Source organism: Metarhizium robertsii (assembly GCF_000187425.2).
Source record: "Metarhizium robertsii ARSEF 23 chromosome Unknown MAA_Scf_5, whole genome shotgun sequence".
In the NCBI taxonomy this organism is placed as follows: domain Eukaryota; kingdom Fungi; phylum Ascomycota; class Sordariomycetes; order Hypocreales; family Clavicipitaceae; genus Metarhizium; species Metarhizium robertsii.
Window position 1 is genome coordinate 2,985,007 of NW_011942193.1, and position 20,645 is coordinate 3,005,651.

Here is a 20,645-nt window from a genome sequence, read left to right on the forward strand (position 1 = left end):
ACCACGCTCGACTACAGGGAGAAACTCCCGTTGGATCACATATTTGCAATTATAGGCGCCGATTTGTAGATGCCGTGGACACGAGGGAAACACCCTGACAGCCCTGGCGCTTAGAGCAACAGAGCTGCATTATAGCTTCGTCCAAGGGAAAAGCACAGCTTACACCAATTGACAAGTTAGCAAGTGGATAGATGTGCTCGAGGTAATGTTTGGAACAAAATGCACTACATACACTGTGCGAAATGCTCCGTGACTCGGGTCCGAAGGGTCGTCACACTCGGCTCAAGGTAGGAGGGTATCAACGAAATCATTATTCGTTCGCATTCCTGCGCCCCACAAGGCATTCGGTTAGAATGGCGACTTGAGTGATGATGGGGCGCAAGAAGCCGTCATCTGTCCCTCGCCCCCATCACCAGAAGAAGGATGAGGCCAAAGCGGGCGTGGTTGGAAAGGTTGGTGCCACCGGTTCCAAAAAGGATCAACCGCAGCATCAACGTCAAGCAGACATGACCGTGGAGTCCATCTCCACCTCAGAATCGGCTTTACAGTCTGTAGTTCCGATCAGAAAACAGTGGGCAGGGGCTGGGTGGACGACGGGATTGGGATGAGAAGCTGTTGCACTCAACGTCTCGCTCACACGAGACGACGGAGGTCTGACACGGGGCATCGCGGCATCGCGGCATGGCCCTGTGGCAGGTGCTGACGCTGCTCGTACGTACTTGTACTTAGTTGGGAGAACAATCTGTCCTGGGTATTTGGACGAAATCAGGGCAACCTCGGGAAGAGTGAGGAGCCTGATGCCATCATTCTGCGGTGCATCCAGTCCCTTTGCATGGCATCCCCGCAAAACTGCAAGAGATGATGCAGCTATCCCTCCTTGGGGTAGTGTCGAGTGTCTCTGGCTCTAGCCCATGGTGCAGCCCTGGATATGTATCCTCCCAAAGTCCTCGGTCGGTTTTGCGGTGGTTCGGACGGAGAAGAAGCCGGCCAGGTTCTCACGCACTCCAAGATTGGGAGATGCTGGCATTCGTGCACTTTGTACGGAGTAGGCCAGCCGGAGTACACCTTGTAACATTGCACGTACGCGCGAACCTCGGACGCGAACCCCTGGATATTGTATACACATGTCGCTTCCTGTACGGAGCACATATTGCTGGCTGCGGCTAGAGGTTGACTAAGCGGTAAGAACACGCCCCCCCCTTTCAAAGAAACCACATGGTCAACTTGCACCCCCGTCATCATAGAAGCAGGCCAGCCTGGCCAACCAGGGACCAGTCCTGAAGCCTTGGAAGGCCCGAATCATTGTACATACATACATACATACACACATACATACAGCAGGACGGCAAGACTTTTTGTGCACTCGAGAGACAGACGGGAACCTCTATCATATGAATGGAACCCATGTCCCGGCCGTTTTGCAGGACGGCGAGTTGCGTCGAGGGCTGTGGATAGATTTGCAGACGCGCAACATTACATATCTGTTGATGGGCAGTTATTCAAACACGTTGCCTCCGCCGGGACGAGGCAGCTTACTTTGCGAGCAAAATACATAAGCACCAGACCGTGTCTTGGGCCGCCAGCCCCCAAATTGCTGACGAGATACTACTATTGCTGCACAAGAAAGGCCCATTCTGGAAAATGCAAGGTCGAATCGTGGTCAGCCGAATTTGCCGGGCGGGAAAAACACGAACAAACCCCAGGGTAGCATTCGGGACATTTTGGCAGATGGCGATTTCTTTGACTGCGAACACTGGTGTTCTATTGTAAAGCTTGGGGCAGTCGACGATATATTGGTTCCTTTGGTCACTGACTTCCCTGTCCTTGCCCCTGCCCTGGTCTATCCTCCCCCCTCTTCTAACCTGCCTCCATCACGGCGGCCGATGCAACATCGGGAGTCGGTTCTCAGATTGCAGAATTATCGGCCGATCCCACTTCGCCCAGGCGTGCGTGAAGTTCCGGCTTCCATGTTCCCTTTGGCATCTGGCAGGCTCAGCCCTCACGAGTTCGTCACCGAGGGGGGGGCAAAACGGAAACAAAACGCTGACCGTGGTCGACGCATGACACGACGGGCGCAGAATAGTAATCTGCTTGCCCTCCGTCGCGCCAGCAAGTCAGGTAGACAGTGACGTCGGGCTGTCCGATGACGATGACATAGTAGTTACTATTCCTCCATGGACAACAAGGCACCGGCAACGAGTGGACCGGGATTTTTGCATGTGTCTTGTGCCTATCATGTCGCTGCTGTTTCTGATTTCGCCTCTACGCGGAACGTAGTTTGTTTCACGACCACACTAAATTTAGCCATGAACGGGTTGGGGAACCAGACCTGTTGCGTGAAACAGCCCCCGACCAGTCTTCATTTCCCTCTGGTTTCGTCCTCCTGCTCCAATGTCTGGTACGGCAATGCATTTCTGGACCCCAGGCGAATTGGAGACGCGGCCTCGAGGCAAAATGCATGCTGGCGGCTACGAGTCCGGCGAGCAAACCCAGGCGGCAACCCTGCATTAACAGGACGTCTAAGATGTTTCGGCCCCGGGATTGGGCGTTTCCCCCCATCCTCCTTCCCTATCCAGTAACGCCTCGATGCTCGATATACAGATGACATGATTTGGGGGTGGCACTATGGTGGTCCTGAGATGCAGGCTTTTTTGTGCCATCGACAAACGTACTATCGCGCCGAGCGTTGTGGCGCCATGGGTGCTGCTTCTTCCTCTCTCCCCATGCTGCAGGGGACATGGGACGCGATATAAGATGGGATTGGCGAGTGGCATAATTGCGGGTTAATTGACGCTCCTGTCATTGCCAACGAACCAAACTTTATTCTTCCTCTCGCGGCAGTCTATTGTAAATACATACACCACCGTGGTTGGCAATGTCCAGCAGCCCATCGTGCCACCAACACCGCCAAGTGATCATCACAATCACGAATCGTAGCATCATCTGCTTTCCACGGTGCCGCTAAAATGTGCCTTTGATCCACGCCAACCAAGAAAATGAACACCAACCTTTTCCAAACGTGGCCGTGTGTGTCTGTACCAAGAAACGCAGGCCTCTCTGCAGCGCTAGATGTACGCTCGAAATAAATCGTCCTGCAAAACCCCTTTCATCTGCTGAATTGCCTCCCCAATAGAATGTATGCGCCCGTGTCATCTCCGAGACGCCCTTCATCTCCGCGGCCCTGTCTTTGGCCAAAAAAAAAAAGACGACTTGATCAAGTGTCTTGCACAGGGGGATAATGGGGCAGGTTACCCGTCACTCGATCTGCCAGTTTCCATCGTCAGAATCGGAATCTCCACCCTCGACTTGGTCTTCGACGTCCATGAGGGCCATTTGGACAAAGCGGCGGACCCAAGCTTCTTGAGCTGGGTCGAGCGCGCCTGCATTTGCGTTGGGTGCACCGGCCTCCTGAGGGTTTTGGTGCCTTGCGTTACCGCGACCTGCTCTGTGACGATGGCCTCGGGCTGCTCGTGGTGCTGGCTGACCCCGACGATGGGGCCCGCCTGCGGGAACGGCGTATTGGTGTGCTCTCCCTCGACCTTGGGGGCGGTTTGCCTGGCCGCGCCCTCCTCTGGCTGCTCGGGCGGGAGGGGGAGGAGGCTGAGGAGCTGGTTCTCGACGAGGCTGGTTGTCCATTAGGCGAAGGACCAGGGGCGCCTCTCTGGCAACCGCAACAGGAGGATTCAACTCTAGGGCTTCTTCGTTGTCGGATTCGGTGTCATCCTCAGACTCGGGCTCTTCAATCTCGGGAATGATTTCCGCGAGATCCTCGCCCCCAACAGGTATCCGTCCCAGTTCCCGTCCACCGATATAGCCCAGCCCGACGTCATCTCCATCGCCGGCTTCCAACTCCCAAAGACGCATGTAGCAAGAAGTCACTTTACCATCAGGCTGCGTATTATAGTGCTTATACGGATTGGCGGGATCCAGCCATGCCGAACACAAGTAGCAGAAATGCGTATCGCACCGCGAGCAAATCATGTGATTGCATCCATGGGTCTTTTGCGCCGGCGCATTGCACGTAGGACAAGGACTCGTATGTAGTTGTAGATATTCCAGAGATGCCTTCTCCTCCTCAGTCAGCTCGTCCTTGTTGCGTTTTGGTGTGCATCGCACAAACTCTCCATGCCACGTCTGCAGGCACCTGCTGCAGAAAGCGAAACCGCAATCTTCACAGACGGACAGCAAATCTGCAGGATCGAATTTCTTGGCTTTGCTCTTGTTCTTCGTGCTTGCCTTTTCGTCAACCTCATGGGCGGCGTCGTCCTCAGTGATTGTGTCTGGAGTTTCGTCACCCGAGGATTCAGCAAACTCGAGGCCTTCTGGTTTTTTGTGCCGTTTCGAACGAGCGGCCCCGTTGCACCATTGGCGAGGGCAGTAGATTGTGTCCTTGTCTGCTTCGAGCTCCGTCTTGTACTTGAGGGTTACGTAGCGCTTGACCATGTCTTCAGGGAGGCCGATCTGGAGGAGTTCGCTGGGGCTGATGACGGCTTTGGATTTTCCCTTTGCCATGGTGCTGGAGGAGGAGGGGGAGGAGGAGGAGGAGGATATTGCACGATCCTTAGCACAATTTGGTGTCAGACAGCGGACTGTGGAGAGATTTCCTTCCTTGATGGCGTCGGTGTAGAAGTCTTGCAGGCATTGGAGGCAGAAGATATGGCCGCAGTCCATCATTTTGTGGCATTTGGAGCCCTTTTTGGGGTCTACGTTTTGTTAGTATCGCTTTCTCCTTGTGTAAATCCTGAGACTCAAGAGTTCTGGGAGACGCATACTCACCCAAACATATCCCGCATTCAAACGTCTCTTTCTCAAAAGCCGCTTTCTTGGCATTGATGTCATAGTCCAACACGGCAAGCTTATGATCGGGATCGACCTCCAGCGTAAATCCAGTATTAATCGCTCCAAAAACATTCTCTGCCTCCCTATGCAAATGGTCAATGTATGTATACGCGATCATATCCCTCCCTGCCTCCTCCCACAACCGTGGTCCATCGTCCTCTAAGACACGCAGCGTCGCGTCCGGAAGCCACTGCGGTGTGGTGGAAATCGTCACAGCAGGTGGCTTGTCCGAGGGATACCCATCTGGGAGGGTAATCTTCAGCGACAGAGGAGGCAAATGAGAGACAAGAAGTGAGTCGACTGGTTCTACAGCTAGGGCTGCAGGAGTAGACGCAGATGCGGGGGCTGGGCGCTCGGCTTGTGCTACGCCAGACGACGCCGCTGGGAAGAGAACAGTGACTGGCTTTGCTGGCTGTACCGGGAGTTCCAGCTCAAACGTGAATCGCGGCTCGCCCTCTTGCGACGGTCCTGGGGAGGAGAGTGCATGGCGTATCTCAGGGTATATCGCCTCCAAGGTCTCGAGCTCCATCAGCCGAGGATCGTCGTCGTCCCCCGCATTATCCATGGTGTCGTGTTTGCAAGCGTGCGTGAGGAGACCACATAATCTGCGTTGTCATGAGAAGGCGTAAGAAGATATCCCCCGGTTGGGGCCGGGAAGTGGCTATAAGAACGTTGTGCGATGTGAGAAGTGCATCTGTGCATGAAAGTTCTGTGGTTGTGGCAAAACGGTGGCCAAGGACCCGAGTACGTGCTGATTAGGTTGAGGCTCGAAGGACTGGATAATGATATTTACTTTATTCCGCTTGCCGATTTCCCTCGAATATTTGCCAAGCTTGGCTTCGAGAATGAGTAGGACCAGATATTTATTGACGGAGTGATGAGAAGACATCAAGTTTGAAAGCGCCTCAACCGCAGACTCTGTGCGGTATGACTCCTCGAGGTTCCACCACCCTCTTCCCGCCTCTAGTCGATCGCGGCGCTGAGAAATGTAAACGCTAGTTCATACGCCGGTGACATGTTCCGCTTCAGCTTGTCACGGCCGGGGAAGAAAAAAATAGCAATTTATCCAAAGCAAACACAAGCAAAAAGAGATGTGCCAAAATAGCTACATTAAAAAAAAGCTTCATAAAATCACAACTGCGACCCTTAACCCCACAGACCGATCATAGCAGGCGGTGGCGAATTCTGCCGCCAGGCACAGGGAGACGCCCGTACCGTCCACATGTCTCACCCACTATTGACATCACGAGTGGTTTTATTCCTCATCACTCAAAGGGGGGAACTGGTTCTCGCACCCAATTCCCCAACCTGGATAGACATGCATTCATGATTCCTATTCCCACAACAACACAACCATGCTTGACGACACCACGCCGCTGGCGTCGCTATCCGTGACGCACGTGTATTATGTATGTTCTTCCCGTGCATCGCCTTATTCGAACAACGTTGCAGCCGGTTACCGCAACGACATGTATCCAATGGTTCCTCAGAAACTCCCCGTCCCGTCGCTGACGCTCTTCAGGACCCGGAAGACCCAGTGTCCCTGCTATGCGCGTACCTAGCCCTCCTCCCGCAAGCCCTCTGCATCGTGTACACGACCCTCATCCTGTCCACGCGCGAGGTCGAAATCGCACTCATGTTCGCCGGCCAGCTAGGCTGCGAAGCGCTCAACTTTCTCGTCAAGCGGCTCATCAAGGAAGAACGCCCGCGCAAGATCCACGGCAAGGGGTACGGCATGCCCAGCTCGCACGCGCAGTTCGTGGCATTCTGGAGCGTCTCGCTCGCTCTGTTCCTCCTGGTGCGGCACAGACCGCACCCGCAACCGCAACCGCATGGCAACGCAAACTCGGACTCTGCGAGCCCCTCGCAGAACAGAGCGTGGTCAATGCTGGAAAGAGTCGGTTTATCTCTTCTCGCGGCTGCCGTGGCCGCTGCTACCGCATGGAGCAGGATATACTTGAACTACCATACGCCCAGACAGGTCATCGTCGGGAGCGTGGCCGGCGTCCTCATTGCCCTGGCGTGGTTCGCTGTCACCGCGGTGGCACGACAGACGGGGTTGTTGGCGTGGGGGCTGGAGTTGCCGATTGCCAAGCTGCTGCGGGTACGGGATTTGATTGTGAGCGAGGACGTGTGTCAGGCCGGGTGGGAGAAGTGGGAGCGGAGGAACAAGGTCAAGATGGGCTGAGCATTTTACGAAGCCTGGCGCATAGGAGGGATAGATCTGATACCCCGGATAAGACGGTAAGATTACAAGTTTTCACATGAATTCTTCACGAGACTTGACTTTTGTCATTCGAACATTGATTGTCGGCAAAGCCATGCCGGCACAGTACATTGCTTTTTGTACATATGTTCCCTGTGACGAAATACACGGTCCCATGCCACATCTATCAATCATAACCGCGGCAATACTGAAACGACAGAATAGGTCGTGTCCCTCATTTCCATAACCCTCCCATTTGAAACCATCAAAAAACTCCTAAATAAAAATTATGGTGGGCAACCTATAGTTGCCACCTACAGTAGAAGAGAAAGATATTTATAAAAGTAATTTTTTTTCTTTACAATTTTCTTTTAAATCCACTCAGCTTCATTGACAGGCGAGAAGCTCTCTGGACTGTGTGGACGGCCAACAGGTTGTGCAGTTGGACTGCTCGGCTTCGCTTTGGTTTTGCTAGGCGTCCGTTGGGGAGTGTACACAGTCGGACTGAGACGAACTTCCTCCTCGTCGACTTCTTTGACGGGTTCCTTGTTCACCAGGGCCAAAGGCACTGGGGGTAGTTGTTTATCGCCGCCTTCTGAGGCTTCATCCTCGGGGACGACGAGAGTGTCTGGGATTTGCGGAACAGGCACACTTGAAACAGGTCGAGTCGGGGTCGTGGCTCGAGGTGAAGGCGGCACTTCGTAGTAAGACTGGACAGAGGGCATGTCATGAATGTTCGAGACCCGGATGCCAATTGGGACGGTGGCGGACGAGCCCAGGGATGATTCTCGGTTGTGTCTGCCGCCTGAGAGTCGGATGGTGGGAGGAGGTAGTAACTCGTCATCATCAAAAGGGTTGACTGCCTGATCGTTGTCTTTGCTGGAAGACACATAGGCTGTGGCCGGGAGGGTATACATGGGCTTGTCGGATATGGTGTCTCGCGGGAAGAGGTTATAGGCAGAGTTCTTTCGAGCATGTGCTTCTTGTGACGGAACTGGGCCGGGAGTGGTAGTTGCTACACCAACCGCGGGAGCTTCAGGCATGCCGTCCGGCTTTTGGGACTCATCTGAAGTGAGGGCATGTACAGGGCCAAGCCCAAGCTCCACGTCCTGGGTAGTGTACAGGCTGCTCGCTTGGCGCCGAGCAGGAGGCAATTGCGTAGACAGCGGTACAGGCTGCTCCATCTGTCTCGTAAAGATGAAGCTGTGCGGTACGCTCGACTTGGGGTGCCTGATAGAGCGCTGCCGGTCAAATTCGAAGTAGCCCCTGGGGCCAAGCTTGCCGATCTTGGTTGACCGGAGCAGTATATACATTCCGCCCGTCATGAGACCCGTCAAGTTGGACACCACGACAGTAGCCATGGATAATTCTGACTGCGAGGTTTTAATGGTGGAAGAATCGTCTACAGCCACTGCATAAAAGAACGGCAACATGATAGACTGCAGCGAGAGTTAGAAAAGCAAAGATATCATCCAGAAAGAGCGCTGTACCCGCGGAGACTTACCAGTGTCAGTACACCCAGAGCCATGTACCACGCCATCCATGTTGCTGTTATTCTCTGCTGCTCACCGATGCCTACAACACGGTACAGACGAATAAATGTAACAACACACCCTATGAGCAACGTTGCTGCAATTCCAATAAGGAGACCAAAGCAACCGATAGCCCATCTCCGAAGGAAGAACACGACCGAAGGAAAACAGATATCGGGGGGAAGTTCGAGTCGAGTCAAAACGAACGTTAAAATCAAACCGAAAACGATGACAGCCAGACACGTGGGGACGCTCCATTTTGATCGCGGAGAGAAGGGTTGGTATGGACGAAGGGCTTGAACTATTGCTTCAAGCCCGAATGTGAACTGAATATACGGTACAATAAAGAAGGCTGCGTCCGCATAGTGAGGTCAGTTACATGAATAGCCACCCGTGCGAACGACAAGAAAATCCCATCTTACCTGGAAGCATTACTTGTGAAAGGGGCTCGCAGCCCCGAATGAAAAGCCCACGCAGGCCAAACGACTGGATAGAAGCAAATATGATCCCCTGCACCACAATACCCAACGATAGCGCAAAGGGAAAGACCTCAGCAGGGCCAAGTACTCTCCAGAAGGAAGACCTATCTCGAGCGTTAATATCAAGACTCTTCTGTTTCGGTTTTCTTTTTTCGGCTGGGCACATGGGTGCACTTACTTCAGCCTAAAGCTGAAATCTTTTCTCTTCGCAGTCATGTAACAATCCCAATAAATACCAAGCGCTGTCGTGGTACCCGCCACAGCGTTGAAACTAGCCAGAATTAAAAATGACGTCCGTATTGACTTGGACGCCGCAAATTTCAACTCATTAATAAACGCAGCCGAATTGTTCCCTTGGGTGCCCAATAGCTCCCCTGCCCTGGGCCATAATTCGAAATTAGGTGGCTCTGCCCACCTTGAACCAAAGCCATCCATAAAAGACGATGTTGAACTGCTGCCTTTGTTAAACGTAGCAGATGATGACGTTCAGTCAGTCAATCACGCCGGTGGAGAGTTGTCTTGGTTGACTGAACAGAGGAGGCCCGATGCCTTCGCTCAGATAGCCAGCTCCTGTTCGCCGCCCGTGGAGATCATCTATACTACCGGCTGCCTCGAGGGTGATGAGGTTCTCTCGAGTCGTTTTGTCGTCGTGTCTATGGGAAGTGAAGAGGCGAGCCGCGGAAACAGGACCTGTTTACTCGCAGAGAGAAGGAAAAGAAAGGAGAGGCGAGGAGTCGTCAAAGAGGGCGCAGCCGTCCGGGGAAGAGGAAACCCAGATTAGGGGGAAGAAACAAGAAGTGAGTCGTTCTTAATTGTAAACGGCTGTCCGGACAGCCGAAAGAATAGCTAGGTTGGTTTTAAGTGAATGACTAGCAACTCCAAGTAGAAAGGAAGGATGGGGTCAACCCAGTCGATGCAACAAGACACGAATCACCATTCAAACCAAACGACAATAGAAAGATGAATACAAGACTACGTTTTTGTGTCAAGAGGATGCCAAACGCTATAGATGAGCGCGGGGCAGAGTCAGGTACGGAGGGAGGATGATGACAAAAACCCGTCCTGGTGGTGTGTGGCTTGGCAGCAAGTGATATCGAGCAGGACCAGGGAACACCTCCGGCATGGCCGCCACCCGAATCTGTGCTAAGCAGGCTGAATGCCAAAGCCTGTCAGATGGTTGAACACAGACATCAAGACTTCTTAGCATAGATTGAGAAAGTGCTAGGATCCTCCAACAAGGGGTCATCTTGTTGCATTACCGGGCAAGGGAGCGGTTAAGGCCACCAGGCCACAGTCGAGGTCACAACGAATGGCGTCGACTCCAGCGATTCAGACGGGTGGGCTGGATGTTGAGCCTCTGTGTGTTACTACTACTCCATCTAGTCTCGCCGCGGCCGAGCGTTTAGCCCTACGGCGATGTCGTGCATGTCGCACATGGCGTACATGTCTCACGGAGCCTCCAGATCCTCTTGAGCTACCGATAAACTTTAGCTGAGATAAAGTTGTCTCTGTAACCCAGATCGTTATCAGCGCCCGACGATCGATTTGGCTGGCTACTTCTGTGTACACTGTAGGTGTCAATGTTTGGGCTCAGGGAGACTCTCCATTCAACCCACCTGTGATTAGTTTTTTTTTTTTTTGGCACGCTGCACTCGGGAGCGCCGCAGAGGGGTTGCCCCAGACGCACAAGGTCAAACCTCGAGACCGTTGACTATATTAATCCCACAGTGTGTGGCGTTTGGGGATTGGAGTGTTGAAGCAGTCTTGCAACAACTTGGAGTTTCGAATGTCAGTGGTGAAGTTGAAGAGGCACTCGCACTACACCTAATCGGGAAAGGCTTGGCGTCCTTCCCTCGTTCAACGCTCGCAACCGCAACTTTCTTTGAAACAAGAACCGACCCTTTTCGACTGCCAGAGTCACCCATACCTCCTGTTTGGAGACTAGAAACACCAGAACTTGGGAGGTTGTCGTCAAGTCTTGATCGCGGATTGGTTCCCGGCGGACCAGATCCTCTGCTGCTACAACCTAACCCTCCCGACTCCGTACTGACTTGTGGCAAACTTGTATCAGGGTTAACATAACAGTCGTCGCGATACCAGAGCCATCCAGGGTCTCATTTGGTCCGCGCTACATTACGAGCCAATACCAGTTCTGCCACAGGTGATGATGTGCGGATTTCCTAGGATCTGGCATGCGACTCTTGTTTCTTGCGCTTTGTTGAGAGCAATGCACAGACATCTATTGTGCAACACCAGTGACGCAGCTCTACATGCTGTAACGTGAACACCTCGATGATTGGTTATGTGGGTGACTCGAATCGAGAGCTCTCACCTTTCTGGGGTTCTCATCGTGGTTTGCGACCAGACTCTGGCAAGGTGCGCCCGCAACCTCGACTATATCAGATAGCGTTCTATACTGTTGCAATTTTACTTTTGTCGCAATTTGAGGCCATGCAAGCGTTTAGGCCGCGCGACTGGTTATCAAGGGACCTGCCTCATCAGTCCGGATCCGAGCTAGCCGGACGGTTGAACTACTCAGCCACTCTTCTCCCGCGACACACAGTCGGATGAACTCTGTTCTCGCGGTTTTCGATCCGGGAGATAAACGCCACTGTCTTCCTAACGCCTGAAGCATTGAGTCCACTGTCTAGTCGAGCCTGGCTCGCTCCTATTCGTCAACGCCAAGAGCTGTGAAGCATCACTGAAACGCGGAGAGGACACCGATTAGGCTAGAGCAGGGTGAGCATGTACGAAAGCACAAATAGAACGGTCTTCAGAGACACTACCCTTCTCTTGGTTCATTGCGTGTACTTTTTCAAAGTCAGACCTTGTATGCGGGAGTGACTGGAGTCATCTTTGTCATGCTCTCTGCGCCAAGATAGCAACAGGCCGTGGAGGAGTATAAGATATAAAGCTGGAGAGAAGTAGATGGTATTTTGCCATTTGTCCATGTTCCTCCGGGAGGAAAATACCGAAGGCACAGTATCACGAGGTGGTTCGCTCAGACCGTTCAGCATTGCGATTCAGCCATGGCCGGCAGTATTTCCGACCCAAACAACTCAGCCACGACTCGGAAACCTCCATGTCTCCGTCCTTGAAGACTAGTAGCATGAAATGATGTCAAATTATCACTTTCCAGTCGTGCCAAGTAGCATAAAGCTCATCTCCACAATGTAACGGCTGTTATGCCGGGACCCTGGTAAATACGTCTCGGCAACGGTAGGAGCGGCGCTGGCCGGTACGCACGACACTGCCACCGGCCATTATCGATAAAAATTTCTCAACTGCTCAGGTTGTGTGTTGGAGAAGGGAGGCAACCGGTAGACCAGACATGTCGACGTCCATCGTCGGCCTTCTCCGGTCCAGTGGCCACGAACACGCAGCAAAGTCCAAAAATGCCAAAAGCCGGAGACAAACGTCCGTCACGACATGATCTCGATCAGACACCAAAGCACGCGGCCAATCAGGCTCTTTCCACAGAGCAACCAAGGCAATTTGCAGGACAGCGCTTTCCCCCTCCACACGGCCGTGCGTCATTCATGAGGTTCCCCTCTGTGGCTGATAGACCCTAATCCCATTGAGTGCGCGGAGGTGCGTTGAATGTATTAGACCTACTTTTTCGCGATACCTTAACGGTACCTCTTTTACTACTAAGTTAGCTATAATATAAGGTATTTCTTTGTAACTTAGAAAGTTTTAGTAACTTTTATTATTATATAAAATACTAGTAGAGTGATGTACCTTTTAATACTAGATTTTTGATTGGCCAGAACCTGAAATTCGGTACATCCAACGCACCTCCGCGCACTCAGTGAGATAAGATTGCTCTTCAACCAGATGCCAGTTTAAGACAATTGAGAACAGACTTGTCTGTCTGACAAAAAGGCCAAGTCATTATGCTGCATGACGCTTCTTTCTGTTGGTCAACTTGGAGATAAAACCGGGGCAGTGACTGTCCGCCAATGACGGCCACAAGCCACACGCACCTGACGTCATCTGTCGCGGAAGCAACATTTCCAGCTAACAGTTGAACGACCACAAAAGGATGTTGTGCAACCTTCTACGTCCTTCTTTCACCCCAAGTTCCCAACCCGTGACATCTTTCACCAAGGCAGCAAACGGTTAAGTGCTTTGACCAAGCCATGAGGTGTCCACTTTCAAGGTTGCCTCAAGTCCCCCAGCCAATGGAAACCAATCCCGTCCCTCGGAGCTTCTCCCCCGACATCATCTCTCAACACCACGTCCTACCAAAAAACGTGGCTTTGAAATATCCATGACGCAATATGTCTCTCACCCCATCATGTGCAAAGAAAACAGTTTTGTAGTCACGGAAAATAAGGCGAGCCCGTGAAGCCTTGACCGCAGTCCTGCTGTGCTCATCGGTCTTACATTATATATAAAAAGCCACAAGACGGCCTTCCCGTTCCTCCATCTTCTCTTATCCCGGACATCGAACCTTACCAATCAAATAATATAATCACTCTTTTTAAATTAAAAAATTCCCTACCAAAGTACATTGACAATGGATTCCCTCAAGCAAGGTGCCAACTACGTCTCCGAGACTGTCAAGCAGGCTACCAGCGGAGCCTCCAAGGAGACCAACAAGCAAGTTGCCAAGGACAGCGATGCCCCCATCGGCACTCGGTATAAACATCCCCGGATCGTCGTCGTTTCGACATGTAAACTAACTGGTGTAGTGCTTCTGCTGCCAAGGACGCCCTTGGTGACAAGGTTGACGAGCACAAGCACGATGCTAAAGCTGAGGCTCACAAGCAGCAGATCTAGATTGGTTTTGCGGGACGAGAAATGCCGAGAGCAAATGTTGTTTGCGGAATGACGTGCATATCCAATACCCCCTAGATAATTGCAAATTTAAATCTGTCAATTTTTCTTCTTCGACCTGTTGATGTATATTCTTGATGTAGCGTCGTAAATTCTTTGCGCGATATTAATCCCAGTTCACGTTCAAGTACCAGTAGAATTACTTGCCCGTCCACCACCTTTGTACAATCCATGCTGTAGTCGTGTCTACACCCGATGCCTTTCTCGCACCCTGCCTAGTTATTCTTCTTGGTGGGAAGGGCCAAAAACGCATTCGATATCTGGCAGTACGAATACCACATGGCGTAAAGAGGAATGGCAACCCATAGGCCGTTGAAGAAGACGAGGTATACCCACATGTACATGAAGTTGCTACCATCCAGGTTAATATTGCCGGTGAGCCACTCGGGGCAAAAGGTCATGAATCCTATAGTATAACTTGGTTAGCAAATAGAAAAAATTAATTTTTTTTATAACATCAATCAGTCAATCTGTAATGCACACCTCCATAAAGCTCAGCAGTAGCCAGAATAATCATCCAAAAGTTTGCCTTGGGGCTCCCCTTGCTAATCAGATAGCAGATGTACAAGGCCACAGGTCCATCAAAGAACACAGTCAGCAGTTCAAGACTAACAACACCCTGAATCCGCCCATCAAGTAAGGAGGAAAGTCAGCTCTACACACTCGTAATAGATTCGATCACTCGGAAAGAGGTAGGTGGCGTACCAGGTCTATACCAGCCCATCTCTTGTCCGCCCTGGCATATACCATCCACAGCTGCGCAAACGGGTTATCCCCACCGCTTTGCGGCCCATAAATTCTCTGGTTCTCCCAACCCAGGAAATTAAATGGTGTGGGAAACAAGTTGGCAATGTCTGTCTCGGCGTCGGGTGTCATGTACGAGAAGAAGCAGTGGTACAGGAAGCTGCCTTCAAGGATGAAGTGGCACAGCGCGTCGGCGAGGTGCCAGATGAAGAGGAAGCGGAGCGTGCCGGATGTTGACGTGGGCAGGACGGATTTAGAGGTGAGATAGGCGACTAGGACGATGGCGACGGTGGCGAGGAGGGAGATGATGGTGGTTTGGTCGAAGAGGTTCGGGGGCAGGTCAGACATTGTGGCGGGTGGTCGTGGTGGTTTGCGGAGATGAGATTCGTGATGATGGCGGCCGGTGCTGCGAGGCGAAGGAGTCAATTGGCGGTTTTGGGAAGGGAAGTAAGCAATCTTCTGAAATTGGCCGAGCGTGAGGGCGCGCTGCGTTGGCTCTGTCGGTTTATGGTCAACGGTGTAGCTGAGCTTCGGTCCTCATTCCCTCAAGTGCTGGCTGAGCTTCCATGTCGTGGAGAGAGCTCCAGTCCCCACTGGGGACCCTTGGTCAGGTCCCAGCCCGACCTGACTGGTCGAGCTCATATTAGAGCACAAGACGGGGGACGAAACGCTTTTCGCCCTTTACTGCAGGTACGAACGCCGATTACGCCGCCATCGCAACCATTAGACATTGGCAACAAGACAATGCCATCTACATCCCTTTCTATTTTGGAAACAAACTTGTCACTACATCTCACAACACATCACCCATAAAGCACACTATCACATCGACAATGAATCAAGGCAGCCAGATGCAAGATACAGGATGCCTTTGTGTACATGCAACCCAACTTCCCTTTCCTTCCTATTTACGGAGTACTGGATTCTACATGAAATCGTCAAAAATCCATCTATTTCAGCCGTCCATAGCTTCATCAGACAAGATAAAATATCCCTCAATTGCCAACATTCCTAATCCCACTTCTTGAACTCCTTTTGTTTCTGTCTCGTGTTCCACCCCAGTTTCCCACTGATACTATTCACCCAGTCCTCGCTTCGTCGACCCTCTGTCTGCACAGACGCGAATGGGAACCGACTCGCACTGATAGTCACATAGTCACCAGGCTTCATCTCCACCCGCTCACGGCCGTCAAAACTCGCCCACGACGCCGTCCGGGCGTCGTACGGCACGCCAACGCGGAGCACAATAGTATCGGGTAGAATGATTGGTCTGAACGAGAGTGTATGCGCGCAAATGGAGGTGACTAGCATGACGGGGTTTTCAGGGTGGCAGAGTGAGCCTCCAGCTGCGAGGTTATACGCCGTGGATCCCGTTGGCGTAGATACGCAAACGCCATCCGCAAGAATAGAGGTGAAATGCTCGTCGTCTCCGAAAATCTCAGTGTATGACATGGCTAGGATACTCTGTTAAATGGAGGTTTGATACAATACTCATCAGCAGAGGGGCATTCTTCTTACTGGGATTCGGTCCACGGTCCACCACCACTTCGTTCAGGATTTCGTAAGTGCCGTCAGGTCGATGGGTGTGTTCATCTTCCCTCTCTTCCCCTATCAACTCTTCTACCAAGTCCCTGCGGCTGTGAAGATCGTCTTCGTCTTCGCCAGACTCCTTTTCGTCGTCAGAGTACTTTCGTCTGATGCTCCTCATCACCGTGCTTTCAAAACGAAGGCGCAAACTAACAGTCACGCCCTTGTCAAACGCAGACCCTAGTATTCTTTCGTGCTCTCCAAAGTCAAACTTGGTCAAGAACCCCAAGCTGCCTAGGGCAAAGCTCAAGACAGGAGGGACGATGCGCTGGAATAGCCAGCTGGCATAGAGGACCGTGCCGTCGCCGCCGAGCGTAATCACAAAGTCAAACATATGTGGTCGCGATCTACACATTGGCTCGTCCCAATACCGTAGGCGTCGTTCCAGACTCGCTCTTGCTGTGGCAAAGTCTACAGAACCGTCTGCAGAGTAGCTTTTGGCCGCGTCGTCCAGAATACCGGCTACGTCGAACTTCTTGCTTGTCTTCAATTTGTCTTGCACAAACACGACGTAATCAACGTCCCTTTGATTGTGTAAAAGCCACTTTGTCAATTCTCTGGCCTTGGGAATCAAGTCTTGGTCGTAAACTTTGGTCAAAAGGAAAATAGTCTTGACTCGAAAGCGGATTCGCATGCTGCTCAGTCTTCGACTTAATTCACGAACACCCCATGCCATGTCGGAAAGCTGCTTTTTAGTAAGCATGCGACTGTGAACCTCGTCGTTTTGAGTCAAATCCAGCTGCGAGGCACTCTTGGACATAGTACGGGTCCAAGCCTCCTGATCAGTCTGTCCAATTCGACCTCCATCGAGGCTAGAGGGATCTACCTCGACACGTGAGTCTTGTCTTGGCTTGTGTTTGGATCCGGAGGGTCTGTCTTTGCCCTCTGCTCTAGTTTCATCGACATTGTGCTCATCGTGCTCGTCGGGGCTCGCATAAATAGGATGCGCATGGTATCGTTTCTGACCAGCATCACCAACTGCGGCGTTGGCTCGACGCTGGCTATCTAGAAACTGATGGACAAGGCATTGGTCGCGCCGGGCAGCCGCGGGGTGTTGATGTGCATATGGCGGCACTACCTCTGATGCCACGAGAGAACTCTTTCGGCGATATGGATTGGCGGGGTCAAAGGTCACCTAGAAGCAGAAAATGACCTCTCGTGTTAGCTATGTGCACCCGCAAAGTGTCGCGACTCAATTGGGATGAAGGCCTTCGCACCTCCAACGACTTGGTGTCATCGTCACTGTCGCCTACAGACCCGTCCGCCTGCTTTTCTGGCTCGGCAAAAGTTGCATGCTTCACTGTTGTCGCCTTGACCTTTCGGTCTTTATCGCTGTTGCCGTCGCCGTCCTTCATCGTGGTATAATCGAAATAGTTGTCCAAGTGTATCGACAGCGGCGTCGGAAAGTCAAATCGTCTCGCCGCTCGCCACACTGTGGCTCTGTGTCTCGAGATGGCGGGGTTGATGTCGCCAAGCTCCAACCGCAGTATGGTCGTGCAGCCTACAATCGGTTCAGATATGGGAAATCAATTGATCGGCTTCCTTTTCGGTGTCGCCGATGGTGATGATGCGTGTTGTTTGTCCTTTGGGGGTTAGGAACACGCCAACATGATGACAACATGCTGAAGCTCATCTTACGAAAGCTTATCCAGCAAACCAATCTTGGGTGCCGCGGTAGATACCTAGCTAGGTAGGTAGGTATCAGCTACATACCCTAGCTACAGGTAGGTACGGAGTACTAGCTTGCCAATGGGAATACCAGACGCCTCAACCGGCACAACCGGATCTAAAGGATTAGCGGCAGGATTTCTGATCGATGGCTGGGGCAGAATGCAGGGGCCCACAGATCAAGTTTCTGCTTGAGAATTGGTCGTTCGTTCAAGTCACGGGAGAAGGACAGCAGTCAGTCGCATCCTGTAAACACGTTGCATATGCCAATTCATATTCGCAAAGTGCAGGACAGGGCAAATTAACATCAAATAAAGGACCTGTTAAGCACTTTGGTCGAGGAGGAATACGCAGACATACATACATAAGAGACAAGTGGAGAGGCGTGCCCGACGTGAGTGTGGATGAGGATTACGATAAAGGTCAATTAAATAGTCAATTCATCAATGTGACACGTAGTCTGTGAATGACGGTAGATGGTGTTGATGACTGCTTTGAGCTCGTTGAAAGTACCTGATGTGGTACCGTTGGACTGAATATCAGAGTGTATATGGAATTACCAGAGCTGAGATATGTACCTAGGTAGTCACTATGAGTGGGGTTCGGCCGTTCCATCAAGAAAGTGGCAAGACACATTCTACATCCCTACCTAGCTCTTGTGTCGGCACCGTTGCATTCTTCATGCTCCGGTAGATGCTGCTGCTTCCCTCCACAACGCTGGTTTCTCCTTGTCAGCTCTGGGAGTAAGATACACCATCAAGGGATTCTTCTCCCACAGCATATAGGATCGTTGGCTCAGCCACCCCGAACTCTCAGACGCAAGTTTCATGTCGAAATTATAAATCACACGAGCGAGGATCAGTCGCATCTCAGCATATGCCAGACTGCAGGGCCCGTTAGCATTACTTTTCTTGCCTTCCGTTTTCACATGAAAGTAGACAATGATGTGTGTTGAGAGGGAGATTGGAGGGGTTTATGCCCTGCGGGGGGAAGAGAGGGGGTTTGCGGATTGGAGAGGCAACTAGGCAAGTGCGATGCTTACTTCCTGCCAATACAGTTTCGTGGACCGACATGGAATGGCTGAAAAATGTTTCGGTTGTCGTTTGCGAACCTTGCGTCTCCCAAAAATCTCTCGGGATGGAAGTTGAAGGGGTCCTGGAAGTGCTCTTCCATGTGATATACAGCCCAATGGTGGACGCCCACAACGGTCTGAGGTCAGGTAAGCATCCATTTGTATAATTCTCGTCATCTTTCCCGCCTCATGGAGGGCCAACTACTCACGCCTTTGGGCAAGAAGGTTCCTGCAACCATGCCGCCCTCCTTTGGAGTGGTTCTTGGCAACGCAATTGCAACAGGCGGATACATTCGGAGAGCTTCATCTAAACAGGCTAGCATATACCGAAGTCTACTGGCAGATTCGATAGTAATCTCGTCTTCATCGGCAAAGGTCGATCGGACTTCCTCTGTCAGGCGCTTGAGGGTGTGGGGATTAGATGTGAGTAGGTACGTGACACCAGAGAGGACGGTGGCCGTCGTCTCGGATCCTGCAATAACTAGCAGCGTGGAATTCGACTCTAACTGCTCAATCGACATGTTCCACTCATCCTTCTTCTTCAAGACACCGTCTATCAGATCATCCCTACTGCCAGCTTCGATTCTTTTTTGCAGCTTTGCTTTGTTGATCTTGTCGTGGAATCTCTGCTTCTCGAGGGCCCGATTGGGAAGTATCCTCGTTACGATACGCTTCAGGAGAGGGTAATAGTCTTCGACCTGGAAATAGGCTCCCAGACGGCTCAACTCAAAAATACACTTGACCCATTCGTGGTAGTCGGAATTTTCAAGACAGTCGAAAGAGTCTCCAAAGGCTAAATCACCGATGATGTCAAATGTGGTGAAATTGTACCACGAATCCATGCGAAGGGGGGTCTTGCCGTTATCGTTCCACTGGTGTAGTCGCTTGATGAGGAGATCGACAAAGTGCACGATACGTGACTCTTGGCCTCTCATGGACTTGTCTGAGAATCCATGAGATAGTTGCCGTCTCAATGCGGCATGTTCGTCCCGACCCGAGTATATTATGTCTGGTGGCGTAAGTGCAGCTCTACCCGGTCGGTAAATGGTACGATATTTGGGGAACTCTTCGGCGTTGTTCTTGTGCCCCATGATGTCTCTCCACGCCTCAGCATCACTGAAAGCAAGCTCATTGGGTGCAATTCGCACAATGGATCCGTATTTCTTATGCAGATGAAGTACAGTAGCATGATGCCTTCCGCTGAGCAGAGAACGCAAATAAGGGATTCGAGAAGCCGCACAGAACCAAGGGCCAGGGTATTTTCTCAAAGGGTGCAACCACAGGTTGTAAATCCAGCAACCTGCAGTATATATTATGACCTATAATGCTTTAGTACGGAACGCCCCAGTAGCAATGTTGAATATCATTGATTTTGGGAGAGTACTAACAAATAACGACAGGGCTCCTGCGATGAGCCCAAGACGGCTTGAAACCTCAACCAACTGCACCATGATTGCCGGATATTATGCGTGGTAGAACAGGGCACAGAATGGAGCAGATACAATGATTTTCTGTCTCTAGATTTTCATTCGTCAGTGCCGCGGCCTCAGAAATATCGTCGTTGCCTAATATATGCACCAGTACTGGTCGATATGGTTTGCGGCTAAGTCATGATGTTGTGCGACTTGAGACAGATGCCTCTGAGGAGAAAATGTGCCTCATAGCCGCAATATATC

The 20,645-nt window shown here is 51.6% G+C and overlaps 7 protein-coding genes across 7 annotated transcripts; 2 read left to right on the plus strand and 5 right to left on the minus strand.

The window, feature by feature from the left end:
* Window positions 1-3,255: 3,255 nt before the first annotated feature.
* Window positions 3,256-5,404, minus strand: MAA_07289 (zinc finger domain-containing protein; the record flags this gene model as incomplete). Its single annotated transcript, XM_007825287.1, has 2 exons — window positions 3,256-4,703; window positions 4,777-5,404. The coding sequence occupies 2 exons, from the start codon at window positions 5,402-5,404 to the stop codon at window positions 3,256-3,258; spliced, it is 2,076 nt and encodes a 691-aa protein (XP_007823478.1).
* A 790-nt stretch (window positions 5,405-6,194) lies between these two features.
* On the plus strand, window positions 6,195-7,027 carry MAA_07290 (PAP2 superfamily protein; the record flags this gene model as incomplete). The annotated part of the gene is made up of 2 exons (XM_007825288.2): window positions 6,195-6,248; window positions 6,362-7,027. The coding sequence occupies 2 exons, from the start codon at window positions 6,195-6,197 to the stop codon at window positions 7,025-7,027; spliced, it is 720 nt and encodes a 239-aa protein (XP_007823479.2).
* A 389-nt stretch (window positions 7,028-7,416) lies between these two features.
* MAA_07291 (uncharacterized protein) lies at window positions 7,417-9,272 on the minus strand (the record flags this gene model as incomplete). The annotated part of the gene is made up of 4 exons (XM_007825289.2): window positions 7,417-8,484; window positions 8,550-8,929; window positions 9,000-9,160; window positions 9,235-9,272. 4 exons carry the CDS (start codon window positions 9,270-9,272, stop codon window positions 7,417-7,419), a joined length of 1,647 nt encoding a protein of 548 aa, XP_007823480.2.
* A 4,306-nt stretch (window positions 9,273-13,578) lies between these two features.
* On the plus strand, window positions 13,579-13,841 carry MAA_07292 (Glucose-repressible protein Grg1; the record flags this gene model as incomplete). Its single annotated transcript, XM_007825290.1, has 2 exons — window positions 13,579-13,700; window positions 13,754-13,841. 2 exons carry the CDS (start codon window positions 13,579-13,581, stop codon window positions 13,839-13,841), a joined length of 210 nt encoding a protein of 69 aa, XP_007823481.1.
* Window positions 13,842-14,113: 272 nt separating this feature from the next.
* Window positions 14,114-14,990, minus strand: MAA_07293 (Emopamil-binding protein; the record flags this gene model as incomplete). Its single annotated transcript, XM_007825291.2, has 3 exons — window positions 14,114-14,304; window positions 14,382-14,517; window positions 14,604-14,990. The coding sequence occupies 3 exons, from the start codon at window positions 14,988-14,990 to the stop codon at window positions 14,114-14,116; spliced, it is 714 nt and encodes a 237-aa protein (XP_007823482.2).
* A 663-nt stretch (window positions 14,991-15,653) lies between these two features.
* On the minus strand, window positions 15,654-17,584 carry MAA_07294 (ATP-NAD kinase; the record flags this gene model as incomplete). The annotated part of the gene is made up of 3 exons (XM_007825292.1): window positions 15,654-16,096; window positions 16,161-17,364; window positions 17,447-17,584. The coding sequence occupies 3 exons, from the start codon at window positions 17,582-17,584 to the stop codon at window positions 15,654-15,656; spliced, it is 1,785 nt and encodes a 594-aa protein (XP_007823483.1).
* Window positions 17,585-18,576: 992 nt separating this feature from the next.
* MAA_07295 (Cytochrome P450 CYP65BD1) lies at window positions 18,577-20,060 on the minus strand (the record flags this gene model as incomplete). Its single annotated transcript, XM_007825293.1, has 3 exons — window positions 18,577-18,781; window positions 18,940-19,106; window positions 19,179-20,060. 3 exons carry the CDS (start codon window positions 20,058-20,060, stop codon window positions 18,577-18,579), a joined length of 1,254 nt encoding a protein of 417 aa, XP_007823484.1.
* Between the last annotated feature and the right edge of the window lie 585 nt (window positions 20,061-20,645).